A 15,715-nucleotide genomic window follows, 5' to 3' on the forward strand; every position below is an offset into this window, starting at 1 on the left:
GGCATGAACAGTATAGCACACACAGCAATGTAGGCAGGGCAAGCTGAGACAAGTGTAACACTCACCGCTCAGAGGACGGAGAACCCTGGAGAGGAAGCTCCTGGAATTCAGGTCCCAGGCAAGTAGGAACAGCTTCACTTAGCACACTGGCTATAAAGCTTACTGAGCTGGGAACCGTAGGAGGGAGGAGCCCAGATCACTCACTGGAAAACTTTTACAAACTTTCAAAGTAACTATGATCAGGCAGCGGAAGAGTTAAAAAGTAGCCAGTGTCAGATAACCCACAGTGGATTCCTGGGACAGCTCCATTTTACAGTAAGGGGCCTATTTATTATTAATCAATTATGCCCTTAAAATATGCGGCAATTCAAATTGATACATTTGAACGAAAAATAAATAAATCTCTTTATACCCCAATTTGGGGCGGTTCTGGCACTGGCGTTTCTACAATGGGTGCACGCTGCACCCATTTTGTGAATACTCACCACTCCGGAGTCCCGCGACGACGTCCACGGCTATGTTAAAACTCTGTGAAAATGGCCCAGCGGCCATTTTCACGGAGTTCTGCACATGCACAGTAGAGAAATCTCAGGGAAAATGGCCACTGCGCCATTTTCCCGGAGATCTGCGCATGCGCAGTAGAGTCTGAGCACTCTAGTGCTCAGACTCTCAGCGCTGCTGGCAGAGAGAAGGGGGCCCGAACGGAGGAGGCAGCACCCTGGCCTCCTCCTCTCTTAAAGCGCCGCTGGGTTCTGGTATGAATGGTCGACCATGTTATGGTTGATGGTCATTAGGTCGACCACTATTGGTGGACATTGACATGGCTGACATGGACAAATAGTCGACACATGGTTGACACGGGGCTGGTCGACACATGAAAAGGTTTTTTATTTAACTGTTTTTGGTGTAATTTATTTTCGTAACATGACCAGGAACCCCAATTAGTGAACCGCGTCCCATTGCATGTCTCGCTTCACCCACCATGCTGCGGGCAAGGTGCCTCGCTGCGCTCGGTACAGATTACTATTCCCAATCGTAGACCACGTGGATGGTAAAGTATGAAAAAGTTGATTAGAAACAAAAGGAAAAAAAAAAGCCTTGTCGACCTTTTCATGTGTCGACCTGTTCTGTGTCGACATTTTCACGTGTCAACCATTTGCCCATGTCAACCAACACTGGTCGACCTAATGACTGTCGACTCTACTGAGGATACCATTTGGGTGATTTTTTTTTTTTCAGGGGAAGGCCATTAAATTCAAAAGTACAGTTTTCTGGATATATGCGGCAGGATGTAATACCACCCGAGTCCGGCGGCTGTGCGGGATTCCGGCTAGGGAAGCCAATCCCGGGCCTTTTTTTCAATCCCGGGTATCGGGATTGAAAAATGGCCAATCCCGGGATTCCTGGGATTGGCTTTTAACTTTGTGGCCACCCCCTCGCCCCGCCCTGCACACATAACTCACCATATACCGGAGGCGGGCAAGCGGGTGGGGAACATCCTCCGCTCTCTCCTGGCGGCTCCCAGCGGCATGTGACGGGGAGCCGGAAGAAGGAATCCTGGCAGCGTCTGAGCGTCCTGTGGACGCTCAGCGCTGATCCCTCAATCCCCGGGTTTAGAGCTTCCAATCCCAGGATTGAATCCCTGCCGTTTCTGGCCCTAAATTCTGGGATCCCGCTGATCCCGGGATTGGCCACCATAATTCCGGCTGAACTCAGACTTTTTTTTAAAAGGGGCAATCACTTGCAAGGCAAAACCTTGTAAGTGATTGTTGCCACTTTAAAAAAAAGTCAGAGTTTGGCCGGCATCCTGCACAGCCGTCGGACTCGGGCGGCATTGCATCCCGCCGATGGTGTTTTCTAGATATAGCATAGAGAAACTGATATAATATACAGCAAGATGAATATAATATATTGCGAGGTTGATTTGACATATAGCAAGATGAATAAAAGACCATATCCTAATAAAGGCTAACGCTGCTCCTCACCTATATGGGGGGAATTTAACTGTTTTGCGCGCCGGCAGCCTCTAGATGGCGTCCGACTGAGCAAATAAATTGTTGCTCCATTCAGGCGTGCACAGCCGCCGGCACTGACATTACTGTTACGTCCAAGAGGAAACTGGGGTCCATTTAATACCATGGTGTATAGACAGGTCCACTAGGAGCCATGGACACTTTAAGAATTTGTTAGTGTGGGCTGACTCCTCCCTCTATGCCCCTCCTACCAGACTCAGTTTAGAAAATGTGCCCGGAGGAGTCGGTCACACTGAAGGAAACTCCTGAAAAGTTTTCTGCATTTATTTTATATGTTTGTTACTTTCAGGCAGGGCTGGTTGGCACCAGACTGCCTGCTTCGTGGGACTTAGGAGGGGGGGGGGGGGACCTCTTGAAAGTTTAATGGTCCCGTTCCCCGCTGATAGGACACTGAGCTCCTGAGGGAACTATTCGCAAGCCCCACTACGGCGAGCGTACATTCCCGCAGCATGCCACCACCCCTAACAGACCCAGAAGAATGAAGAGTGGTGAGTACTGAGCCGGCGTCCCGGTTAGCGGTGCGCCGGGCATTATGGCGGCACGAGGGTACGGACACGCACGGCTTCTAAATGGGGCGGAATGCGTCTCCAGACACAGTATACAACTGCGTCTCAGTACACTGTACACAGGGGGTAATTCCAAGTTGATCGCAGCAGGAAATTTTTTAGCAGTTGGGCAAAACCATGTGCACTGCAGGGGAGGCAGATATAACATGTGCAGGGAGAGTTAGATTTGGGTGTGGTGAGTTCAATCTGCAATCTAAATTGCAGTGTAAAACTAAAGCAGCCAGTATTTACCCTGCACAGAAACAAAATAACCCACCCAAATCTAACTCTCTCTGCACATGTTATATCTGCCCCCCCCCCTGCAGTGCACATGGTTTTGCCCAACTGCTAAAAAATTTCCTGCTGCGATCAACTTGGAATTACCCCCACAGTACCCAAACTGGCTAACACAGCCTTAAAACGGTTCTGCTCCATTTTAAGCACAAAAATTACCTCAGCCAGTATTAAAAAAGCAGGAAGACCGTGCGCCATTGAAGGGGCGGGGATTCACTATGCAAGGATCCAGCAGCTCACCAGCTCCATTTTCCCTCTGCAGTGGACAGTGACACAGACGCTGACTGACAGGGACGCACAGCTCCTCCGGTGTGACTCCAAATTACCTCAGCGGTATCAGGGGTCATAGCAGGGGGGGAGCAACTATTAGTGTACTAACTCCCCTATCAGGGTACTTAGTCTGCGACCCGGCTAAGCTTGGCATTAGCGGTAAGGGCGCGGTGGGGGCTGGCTCCAAACAACTCTGTGTCTCCCTGAAGAGCTCTTTGTGGGTTTTTTGTGCTTAACCTTTTCCTGTGTGTGTGTCACAGCGGAGTGTTCATCTTCACCAGGGGGCTCACTACTGGGTACTCAGGTTTCACAGGCTAGCGGGGCTGAACCAGAGTGGGTTAATTATCTTAAAGGAATGATCTCCAATCTTTGTACAAACTTGTCCCGCAATGAGAAAGAGACGCAATACTTTAAACAGACTGTGGATGAGTTTATGAGCAGAGACTCAGGGGGTCATTCCGAGTTGATCGCTAGCTGCCGTTGTTCGCAGCGTAGCAATCAGGCTACAAAATCGGCATTTATGCGCATGCGTACGGGGCGCAGTGCGCACGCGCGACGTTCTTTCACAAAAAACGATGCAGTTTTACACAAGGTCTATCGACTCTTTTCCGTCGCTCTGTTGATCGGTGAGTGATTGACAGGAAGTGGGTGTTTCTGGGTGGTAACTGACCGTTTTCCGGGAGTGTGCTAAAAAACGCAGGCATGTCAGGTAAAAACGCAGGCATGCCTGGGGAAACGGGGGAGTGGCTGGCCAAACGCAGGGCGTGTTTATGACGTCAAAGCAGGAACTAAACAGACTGAAGTGATCGCTAGGTAGTTTCGAGCTGCTCAGAAAATGCACAATCATTTTTTGGAGCAGTTCTGCTATACTTTTGTTCGCACTTCTGCTAAGCTAAGATACACTCCCAGAGGGCGACGGCCTAGCGTTTGCACTGCTGCTAAAAGCAGCTAGCGAGCGATCAACTCGGAATGAGGGCCTCAGTCCCCAAAACAGCGTCTCAATCCCCTCCCATTTGTCCACAAAAGCTATCTCTAGCCCATATCCTGCAGTATGAGGAATCTTACTTTAATGTAAAAAGAAGTCCTCAGTTACTTTTCCTGTGTCAAAGGAATTGAATACCCTGTTTGAAGAACCGTGGACTAATCCTGATAAGTTTCAGATCCCTAAAAAGTTCTTTTCCTTTTCCTCTGGAAGACACGACTGATCGTAAAATTGAGACTACACTCAAATCATTGTACACAGCTGCTGGGGTGGCCCAAAGACCCACTATTGCATGTGCGTGGATCACTAAAGCCATTGCTAAATGGTCAGGTAACCTAATTGAGGGGTTAGATTCCTTATCTGGGGAGATGTTGTCTTACTCCTGCAGCATATACAGGACTCTGCGAACTTTATGGTGGAAGCCATAAAGGAAATAGGCGTGCTTAACGCACGCACCACCGCTATGGCAGTGTCGGCATGCAGGGGCTTGTGGCTACGCCAATGGACTGCTGACGCGGACTCCAGGAAAGGCGTGGAAGGCCTATCTTTTACAGGAGAGGCCTTGTTTGGAGATGAATTAGACAAATGGATCTCCACAGCTACGGCGGGTAAGCCTATGTATCTTCCTTCCGCAGCCCCCCCCCCCCAACCAAGAATACTTATTCAGCTTCTAAGTTACAGTCCTTTCGGACAGCCAAGTTCAAGGGCAAATCCAGAGGTGCTTCTACGTCCTCCAGCGGCGCAAGAGGTAAACCACGCAAACCAGCAACAGCAGGCGCACAGGAACAGAGCTCAGGCTCTGCTTCCTCAAAGACTTCAGCATGACGGTGGAGCACAATGCCTAGAAGGCTGTCAGGTGGGAGCCCGACTACAATTCTTCAGTCAGATCTGGTCATATCCCTGGGTCATAGATCTTATTTCCTAGGGCTAGAGACTGGAGTTCCAAAAGCTCCCACCTCACATATTCTTCAAATCAGGCTTGCCAGTTTCACAAGAGGCAAGTATAACTTTACAGCATGCCATCCAAAAACTGGTACAGACTCAGGTCATTGTTCCAGTTCCACCTCATCTACTAAACAAGGGGTACTATTCCAACTTGTTCGTAGTACCGAAGCCAGACGGTTCGGTAAGACCGATTCTGAACCTCAAGTCTTTGAACCCGTATTTACGAGTGTTCAAATTAAAGATGGAGTCTCTGAAGGCGGTGATCTCAGGTCTGGAGGAGGGGGAATTCTTAGTGTCTCTGGATATCAAAGGATGCGTACCTTCATATTCCGATCTGTCCGCCTCATCAGGCTTATCGCCGGTTTGCACTGCAGGACTGTCACTACCAGTTCAAGGCCTTGCCATTTGGTCTCTCCATGGCACCGAGGTTGTTCACCAAGGTGATGGCAGAGATGATGTTTCTACTCCGCAAACAGGGAGTGAACATAATTCCGTACCTGGACGATCTCCTGATAAAAGCACCATCCAGGGAAAGGTTGCTGGACAGCATTGCTCTCTCTACCAAATCCTCCAGGATCACGGGTGGATTCTGAACCTTCCGAAATCTCACCTAGAGCCAACACGGAGGATCCCATTCCTGGGAATGATACTGGATACGGAGTAACAAAAGGTGTTCCTTCCGTTGGAAAAGGCATTGGTAATCTAGTCGATGGTTCGGGATGTCCTGAAGCCAACCCGGGTGTTGGTGCATCTGTGCATTCGCCTTCTGGGGAAAATGGTGTCCTCTTACGAGGCACTTCAATATGGAAGGTTTCACGCAAGACCCTTCCAGCTCAATCTGTTGGACAAATGGTCCGGATCGCATCTTCACATGCACCAGAGGATCCGTCTGTGGCCAAAGGCCAGGATCTCCCTTCTGTGGTGGCTACAGTCTTCTCACCTCGTCGCAGGATGTAGGTTCAGCATTCAGAACTGGATTCTGTTAACCACAGACGCAAGCCTCAGAGGTTGGGGAGCAGTCACTCAGGGGGTGCAGTTTCAGGGAAGATGGTCAAGTCAGGAAGTCATCCTTCAAATCAACATTCTGGAACTCAGGGCCATATAAAACACCCTTCTGCAGGCCTCACATCTTCTTCAAGATCAGGCAATTCAGGTCCAGTCGGACAATGTGTTGGCAGTAATGTACATAAACCGACAGGGCGGAACGAAAAGCAGAGCAGCAATGTCAGAGGTGTCAAGAATTCTCCTCTGGGCAGAAAGAAACACTGTGGCGTTGTCAGCGGTCTTCATTCCGGGAGTAGACAGCTGGGAAGCAGACTTCCTCAGCAAACACGACCTGCAACCGGGGGAGTGTGGCCTTCACCCGGAAGTGTTCAGGTGCTTGACAAGTCGATGAGGATATCCACAGATCGACATGATGGCCTCTCGTCTCAACAAGAAGCTCAGGCGGTATTGTTCCAGGTCAAAATTATTCTGCGGTGGAATTTCATCTGGGACGTTTCCTGCTTTTTCTGCAGGCAGGCATGGATGTGGGCCTGTGTCTGGGCTCCATAAAAGTCCAGATTTCGGCCTTGTCCATTTTCTTTCAGAAACAATTGGCTTCTCTCCCTGAGGTCCAGACATTCTTGAAAGGTGTTCTGCACATCCAACCTCCCTTTGTGCCTCCGACGTCACCTTGGGATCTCAATGTGGTGCTGCAGTTCCTCCTATCGGACTGGTTTGAACCGTTACAGGAGGTGAATGTAAAATTTCTTACGTGAAAGACCGTCACACTGTTGGCCTTGGCTTCAGCAAGACGTGTGTCGAAGCTGGGGGCTTTGTCTTACAAAAGTCCCTATTTAATTTTCCATGAGGACAGAGCTGAACTCAGAACTCGTCAGCAATTTCTTCCTAAAGTGGTGTCCGTATTTCACAGCAACCAACCTATTGTGGTTCTGGTTGTTACCGACACCTCTGCTACTTCAAAGTCTTTGGATATTGTGAGGGCTTTGAAGGTGTATGTGAAAAGAACAGCTTGTCACAGAAAGACGGACTCGCTATTTGTTCTTTATGATCCCAATAAGATTGGGTGTCCTGCTTCAAAGCATACAATTGTACGCTGGATCAGACTTACTATCCAGCATGCTTATTCCACGGCAAGTTTGCCATGTCCAAAATCTGTACAGGCCCACTCTACTAGGTGGGTTCTTCCTGGACGGCTGCCCGGGGTGTCTCGGATTAACAACTCTGCCAAGCAGCTACTTTGTCAGGTTCGAACACGTTTGCTAAGTTCTACAAGTTCGATACCTTGGCCTCTGAGGACCTTCAGTTTGGTCAATCAGTTCAGCAGGAACCTCAGCACTCTCCCACCTGGTTTGGGAGCTTTCGTACATCCCCATGGTACTAAACGGACCCCAGTATCCTCTAGGACGTAAGAGAAAACAGGATTTTAATTACCTACCGGTAAATCCTTTTTTCGTAGTCCGTAGAGGATACTGGGCGCCTGCCCGGTGCTTCGTTCTTCCTGCAGTTACTTGGTTAAGTAATGTTGGTTCAGCCGTTGCTGTTCCTGTTTCAAGTTTGGTTAGCTTGGCTTACCTCTTGTTTTGTGTGCTGGTTCGGAATCTCACCACTATCCTTCTCTCAAAGTATGTCTGTCTCCTCGGTCACAGTTTCCTAGACTGAGTCTGGTAGGAGGGGCACAGAGGGAGGAGCCAGCCCACACTATCAAATTCTTAAAGTGTCCATGACTCCTAGTGGACCCATCTATACCCCATGGTACTAAATGGACCCCAGTATCCTCTACGGACTACGAGAAAAGGATTTACCGGTAGGTAATTAAAATCCTATTTTTTATATACAGTATATATGTCCCTAAAAAGAAAACCCTCAAGAATCTCAGAAAAGACGCTGTGGATTGCTGGTAAACTATGGGGTTATTCCCAGGCTATCTCTCGCGGTGATATCTGCCCCAATAACATACGTTATCCCCATCTGAACTCTATATAGGAATACTATGATCTCCCTTTATTTATACAATGGCAATATATTTCACTGTGCATAACAAAGAATATTTATTCATTCAAATCGGACCGTGCGTCAGTGTAGCTGACACACTGGGGTAAATTTACTAAGATTCGTATTTTCCAGAATCATGTCCAAGTTCAATCACGAATGACATCGACAGTGTAAAATTGCAACTTTTTGAATTGATTACGACTAATTTACTAAGCTGTCGTATTCGTGTTTTTCGTTTCTTCCGATGTCGATGTCATTCGTGCTTTTCTGCTGTAGATTGCGGCCGCGTTTGCTGTTTCGCGGCCGCGTTTATGTGTTTTTTTTACGACTGCGTCACATGTCTGTTACGGCAGTGATTTAGAAATTGCTGCCGTGTTTTTAGTCCTAAGTTTCGTTTTCGTCACGCGGCCGTGATTGGTTGTATTCGTGAAGGAGGAGTGTCTGTGCATATTACTATAAAACCGCCCCAAACACACCGCACCTCGTGGGTTTAGCTAGTGGAGAGGAGAGAGGAAGGTGTATTTGGAGTTGGTGAGTTTGGTGGAGTTTTTGGTGGATTTGGAGAGGAGTTTGGTGATTGTTGAGTGCTGTACTGTGTGTGTAAGTAGTCTTGTCATATTTGTAGTATTGTTTTTTCACAGTTTGTCTACTTTTTTGTCCTTGTTTTTTTTTTACAGTCTTTTGTCATTGTTTGTGAGTGAGTGAGTGAGCGTGTGTGTTGGCTGTGTGGTGTGTAGTAGTAGGAGTAGTGGAGGAGTGTGTTTTGTGTTTTGATTTTTCTGTGTTTTTTGTCGTTTGTCATGTCAGACTCAGAGGTCAGTGTGGTGGCGGAGGTTAGTGAGGTGGAGGCTGGTAGTGAGGTGGAGGCTGGTAGTGAGGTGGAGGCTGGTAGTGAGGTGGAGGCTGTTAGTGAGGTGGAGGGGGGTAGTGAGAGGGAGGAGGTTAGTGAGGAGGAGGGGGTGCCTGTTGCTGTATTTTCCAGTGATAGTGATGGTGTTGTGGCTCCGCAGCCACGCACCACTACCAAGACTGGCAGGAATATTAAGTTCAGCTATGCTGAAAACATGGCTTTGGTGCGTGAGCTGATGAAGCACCATCGCCAATTGTTTGGTCAGGATGCTGGCAAGGTGTCCTCCCGCAGGAAGTCTGTCCTGTGGGGGCAAGTAATACTTGCCGTGAATAGTGAGGGTGTGGTGAGGCGGACTGAGGACACGTGCCGCAAGAGGTTTTATGATATAAAGCGGCGTGTCAAGGCCAAGATGGCCAAAGAGGCCAAATCTGCACGAAAAACCGGAGGTGGCCCCCCTTTCCGGGCCACCTATCGGGACTGGGAGGAGCCTGTGCGGGCATTGATTCCTGCCGAAGTGGTGTCTGCTACTCATGTCCGGGATTCGGACCGACCCACGCAGGATGGTGAGTTTGATTTGTTAGATTTTTTTTTAAATGTCCTCTAAATGTTGTAAATGTCATTTTTAAAGGATAAAGGATGCATAAAGTGTGTTTCACATATTTCAGGCCTATGCACCCTTAAGGTGTGTTTGTGTTTTGAATTTGCTTTTTTCACCATGCATTGGCTGTTTGGTAAATTTAATATTGCGCTAAAACATGTGCAATGGCTGCTGTTTTTTTTTTTTTAATAAAATATTTTTTGCGATATTGCTTGGACATCTGTGTTGTATGCTTATTTTAAAAATAATTTTAGATTTATTTACTTCTGAAAAACGGTGCAATTATTCCAATATTACTTTTTTCAAACATTTGCAAGTAGTCAATCTCTGCAATATCTGAGGCATAATTCTCAAATGTAACAGATTTATTATGTGCAACATCATGTACATTTGGATATACAACACAAAATAATGAAGCTTGAAGCTCTTAATCAGAAATTATTTGTTTATCCAATACCTAATAGATGGTTACAGTACACTAAGGCTTTGCAGTTATAATTTTTACACAAAGCATGGTAATAATGTTTGGTCCACTTTTTCAACAGTCCCACAGACCAGCCGGCCAGACAGGCCTCAGACAAGTCAGGATGAGGCAGGGATTGCAGGTAAGACTTCACTGTAGTCACATATTCTGAAAACACATAGAAGTACAAAATATTAATGTTTATATTTTCACATAGGTTCTGCTTCTGGAAGCCGACCTCCTGTAAGGCGCCCATCACAGGGCTCGGGCCACTTACCCAGGAGGCCAAGTAAGACACGGCGTCTTGGCACGGAATCTGCGGCTCCATCATCCCCACCCAGGCGACGCATTTCGGCAGTGTCACCCCAGCCACCACTGGCACTATTGGCGAGTTCGCAGAGTGATGAGCCCCGATCACCTCAGTTATCTGGTGAGTAAAAACAGAAATTAAACACATAGGCAATAATATACACAGTACAGTTAATATGTTGTTAGTTGGTTTTGAGATTACATGTTTTCCAGAACAAGCAATGTGATGTTACGTCTTCAATTGCTAAAGGTGAAAATGTTTTTTTTTAAAAGGTCTTAGTGGATGATCTCGCCAACATCATTTTTATTAAATAACAGACATTTGTTTAAAATTTGGCCACACACGTGCACATTAAAATAAAATACCAATAAAAATCCAAAAAAAAAACAGCATCCACAACATTATATTGTTCACACATCTCCCCTGTCCAGTATGTAGATGGCTTACTGGCTCCGCTCATCTGGACTATCCAGGTAAGTAGTCTATATCGTGGTCAGGGGAGGTGATATAACACTGTAATGCTGTGGAGGGGAGGTAGTTAGGTGTGGATTATGCAAATCTGTCTATGTGGCCGCCTGTGTTGGTATATATGTTTTTGATAAAAAAAAACATTATAAGTTTTGAAAAACAACGCCAAAAACTATACAAATGGAGTATTATGAATGTAGTAATGTGTAGAAGTAGCCTTTAAACAAATTGACTAATAAACATTGCATGTTGGCCACCCCATACAGAGCCCAGCTTGATGGCCGACGTGGACCAGCAGGGACAAGACCAACAGGCAACCATCACACTGCAACTTACACCTGTTGACCCAAGCCAGCCAATACAGCTGCAGGATATCCCCCAAGCCTCCATCAGTCCACAACTGGCACAAGCTCCGCCCCCAACCCAAATACCAGATGACTTTTGGGCCAGTTGGACAAGCCAACAGGCACAAAGCAATGCCAGCCTGACCGCACATACACAACACCTTGCCAGTCTGCCCCATCATCTACCGTGCATTAGTCGCAACTCGGGCAGACTGATTGTACAAGTAGGGCGAATGGCAACCTCAATGGAGCAAATAAGGGCTGACAACAGCCAAATGCTTGCTCATTTAACGCGCATCATAGATGAGCAACAGCGCCATCAGCAGGCACTCGTTCAGCTCATTCAGCACAACCAGGTTGTGAATGAGTCCTTATCCCGGATTGTAGCCAGCCACACTGCAACCAACACTCAACTGATTGCAAGCATTAATAATTTGAGCAGCAATATTACATTGATGGGAGCTCACCAAGTAACCTCCAGCTCGGGGACCACGACCCCTATCCAAACGCCAGTAACCTCCCCTGTTCGGCGTTCCTCCAGAGCACGTGCCAGTGAGCCAGCACAAAGCACAGCACCCAGCACACACAAGCGGAAAAAATAACCCCAATGTGATTTGCAAAATAAAAATTTGTATTTGACAAACACACAACTTCCTGTGTCCGTCTCAAACATTGTCGAAGCTGCTCTGTATGTATGTATGTTTTTCATGGGTAATGACTGAAAATGTATTTTTTGCATAAACTAAGTACAATGTACACACCACTATAAACAACAAACAGTAAGTTACAAAACACACAATAGAAAGTAGTGCAAAGTGTTTAGTCAAGGATAATTACAGCCTACTAAAACTGACCTGAAAAATAGCGCAGGATCACTTCTTGCCGTACCTGCCTCCCTACATATGTGCTCACACTGTCACCAGATGGGTCTAACTCCTCTGCTTGCTGACTGCTTTCTCCCTCATCATGTGCCAGATGTTGGTTTAAACACAGATTATGGAGAAAACAGCAGCAGAACACAATTCTAGTCACCTTTGAGGGACTATACAACAAAAGGCCTGCAGATTTATCCAGACACCGAAACCGTGACTTCAGCACACCAAAACATCTTTCTATCACATTCCGCGTAGCCTTATGTGCATGATTGTAACTGTGTTCAGCAGGAGAATCAGGTTGGGACAATGGAGTAAGGAGCCAAGAGTAGCAGCCGTAACCCCCATCACCTGAAAAACAGATATAGTCAACATTAGTACATATGTTAGATTATTCTTTCACCTAATCAAAACTCGAGTTTGTGGTTAAAAGACATACACACAAAACATTTTAAACATACCCAACAGCCAGCCATCAGGCATTTGTCCGTCCTCAAATTTATCGAAGAGCGATGACTGACTGAGGATGAAGGAGTCATGGCAGCCACCAGGGTAACCTGCAACAACACTCATAATTTTTATGTTTGCATCACAGACCACCTGGACATTAGTTGATTGTGCCAGATGCCTATTAGTATATATATATTGGCGGCCCTTAGGTGATCTCAGCTGAACGTGTGTGCAATCTATGGCCCCCAGCACATTGGGCATGCCAGCAAGCTCATAGAAAGCTACCCTGACAGCACTCCACTCCGACTCCTCGGTAGGGAAGCAGATTGAGGCATTAATGTGTGGCTCCAACACATCCAAAACCTGAGTGGACATTAAACAAGCTAAGGTGAGTGTCATGTTAGGTATTCTCTACAATACTGTGTTGTTTGTACTTACAGAAGCAACACTTAGACATAACCGCCTATGTATTTTTAGACTCACCTGATTCAAATATCTGGAAAAGGTGGGCTGTGAGATACCAATGACGTCGCCTGCCACAGCCTGGAAGCTCCCAGTAGCCATAAAGTGTAACACAGCCAGGAGTTTGTGTAGGCCTGAGACAGAGCGAGAGCGTGCTGTCTCAGGGTCTATGCCCAGTTTGACAAGGTCATACAGGTGGAAAATGTTGGTTCTATTTAGGCGGAACATCTGTATGACCCTATCATCGGACAATGCATTTAAGTTTAAACGCCCTCTAAAAAAACGAGGCTGGCGTAGCCTCCGCGGTACCTGGACAACCTGTTGACCATGTTCACTTACCTGGGCCTGATTCCTGGAAGCCTCATGGAGCAGTCTAAGGTATCCCACAGCAAACCAAAAATCATTGGCACACACCACAGCCGCCATTTCAGAGTGAGAGAAGTTCAAAATGTGCCTGGAACACTTTTATAGGGCCAAACATTCAGGTGTGAGTAATGGATAATTGAGTACACATGTAAACACGGTTTTCAAATGCTGGCGCGTTTTTTTTTAGGAAAAAAATACGATGTGTAATTTTTCGCGGCCGCGAATGCATTTTCACGGCAGCAATTACAATTACGAATGGATAGTAAATGACCGAGATTCATATCTAAACAGGCGTAATTTGACCGATGGTGTATTCATTCGTAATTTTTTACTTGGACTTGCAAAAAAATACGAATGCCCTCATCTCTGCTGTGATTAGTGTTTAGTAAATTACCGAGATGACACTTTGCTGAAAAAACGGCATCTCGGTCAAAATCGGGAGCTTAGTAAATTTACCCCACTGACTCATATGGGGTCTATTCATGAAGCAGTGAAAAGAGTGGAGAAGTGAGCCAGTGGAGAAGTTGCCCATGGCAACTAATCAGCTGCTCTGTATAATTGTATAGTATGCAAATTATAAATGTTACTTCAATGCTGATTGGTTGCCATGGGCAACTTCTCCACTGGCTCACTTCTCCACACTTTTCACTGCTTCGTCAATAGACCCCATACTTGGCGTTTATTTTACCCCACCCCGACCACCTTTGAAAGCGCAAAAGGGTGGTATTGAAGCAGCAGTGGCAGGGGCTTTTATGACTCAAATTCGGAGGTTGGTCTAATCTTCTGGGTGAGCTCACCAAAATTTAGGAGAACCATGGACATTATAGGAAGGTATGAAAGTGTTGTCTAAGGGGGTCATTCCGAGTTGATCGCATGGTAGCAGTTTTTTGCAGACGTGCGATCAGATAGTCGCTGCCTATGGGGGAGTGTATTTTAGCATAGCAAGTGTGCGATCGCTTGTGCAGGGGAGCTGTGCAAAAAGTTTTTGTGCAGTTTCTGAGTAGCTCTGAACTTACTCAGCCACTGCGATCACTTCAGCCTGTCAGGTCCCAGAATTGACGTCAGACACCCGCCCTGCAAACGCCTGAACACGCCCGAGTTTTCCACGTCACCCCCAGAAAACGGTCAGTTGCCACCCAGAAACGCCTTCTTGCTGGCGATTGCCTCTGCGATTGCTTTCTTCGTAAGGTCCGGGGTTTCCTGTGGCTGGGCAACGAAGTACCTGCGCATTGCGGTCATGGCGCATGCACAGTTCAGACCCGATCGCACCGCTGCGAAAAACTGCAGCGTGCGATCGGGTCGGAATGACCCCCTAAATTCTTTATTATACTAATTTTTGCCAGAAGTCATTTAAGCCACCAGTATGTTGTTAGGCTTTGGGAGGAAAACAGAGCACCTGGAAGGAGACAATGGGGGCCTAGTGCAGGGTGAGGTAATAAGCTAGTTTACATGGGATCCGGGTCTACCGATGCCAGAATCCAGACACTGCTCAGGATGCCGACACTGGCATCCCAACATGGATTGAAATGCCAGTGCCAGGAGGAAAGTTGCAGGTGGGGTGGGGTGTGTGTGTGTGTTATGTTTAGGATGCGGGGGGTGGGCGAGGGGAGGTTAGGGTTAGGTTGCGGGGAGGGAGGGTTAGGCACCACCAGGGAGGATTAGGGTTACGCTGTAAGGGGGTTAGGGTCAGACTGCGGGAAAGGAGGGTTAGGGAGGTTAGGGGTAGTTTACTTACCAAATAGGTGTCGGCATCCTGAGCGCCGGGTATTTTGACTGCCAGCATCCGAAACGCTGAAATCCCGATGTCATCCCATTTATGTTGCGCATCTTGCAAGAAATTGCTGAATGCATGCCCAGAAATAAGGAGCATGAATACACGCCTGTGCATACTAACGAAAGGCAAAAGGGGTGGCACTGTCACCTCAGTTGTACCCTTCTGGTACTGGTGGGGGCTTTGGCACACTGCAGAGGTTCCCAGCTACCTACTCCCAGACCCCTCTTTATGACGGGATCTGGTCTGAAGATCGACACTGTCTAGGTCGACAATGTATAGGTCGACAGTCACTAGGTCGACAGGGTTTCTAGGTCTACAGGTCAAAAGGTCGACATGATTTTTTTTTACTTTTTCATACTTAACGATTCACGTGGACTACGACTGGAACGGTAATCTGGACACGGTGCACTAATTGGGGTCACTCTACGAAGAAAACGACAAAAAAACCCCAAAACCTCATGTCGACCTTTTGACCTGTCGACCTAGAAATCCTGTTGACCTATAGTGGTCGACCTAGACACTGTCGATCTAATGATCCACACCCCTTTGTGACACCATGACAGGGTTGGGTTCGGATGACCGGCGTTTGGGATCCAGCTGGTCATCATACCGACGCCGGGATACCGATCTTTAGACTACCGGCAGGGGGCGAGTGCAACGAAGCCCCTTGTGGGCTCGGTGGCTCACTACCT

The 15,715-nt window shown here is 47.3% G+C and overlaps 2 protein-coding genes across 3 annotated transcripts in view; one reads left to right on the forward strand and one right to left on the reverse strand.

Moving 5' to 3' along the window:
- Window positions 1–523, reverse strand: part of LOC135054829 (zinc finger protein 260-like) — an 85,383-nt gene extending 84,860 nt beyond the window's left edge. Inside the window, exon 1 of one of the 2 annotated variants that reach the window (XM_063958213.1) lies at window positions 486–523. The gene's annotated coding sequence lies outside the window, so the exon portion shown is untranslated. Of the gene's footprint in view, window positions 1–65; window positions 435–485 lie in introns of those variants that run through there. The other variant, XM_063958211.1, reaches the window with a different exon arrangement.
- LOC135054830 (uncharacterized) lies at window positions 74–11,724 on the forward strand. The gene is made up of 4 exons (XM_063958214.1): window positions 74–118; window positions 10,060–10,119; window positions 10,195–10,407; window positions 11,022–11,724. The coding sequence occupies exon 4, from the start codon at window positions 11,033–11,035 to the stop codon at window positions 11,699–11,701; it is 669 nt and encodes a 222-aa protein (XP_063814284.1). The 5' UTR covers window positions 74–118; window positions 10,060–10,119; window positions 10,195–10,407; window positions 11,022–11,032; the 3' UTR covers window positions 11,702–11,724.
- The last annotated feature ends 3,991 nt before the right edge of the window (window positions 11,725–15,715 follow it).

Source organism: Pseudophryne corroboree, chromosome 3 (assembly GCF_028390025.1).
Source record: "Pseudophryne corroboree isolate aPseCor3 chromosome 3, aPseCor3.hap2, whole genome shotgun sequence".
NCBI classification, from domain to species: domain Eukaryota; kingdom Metazoa; phylum Chordata; class Amphibia; order Anura; family Myobatrachidae; genus Pseudophryne; species Pseudophryne corroboree.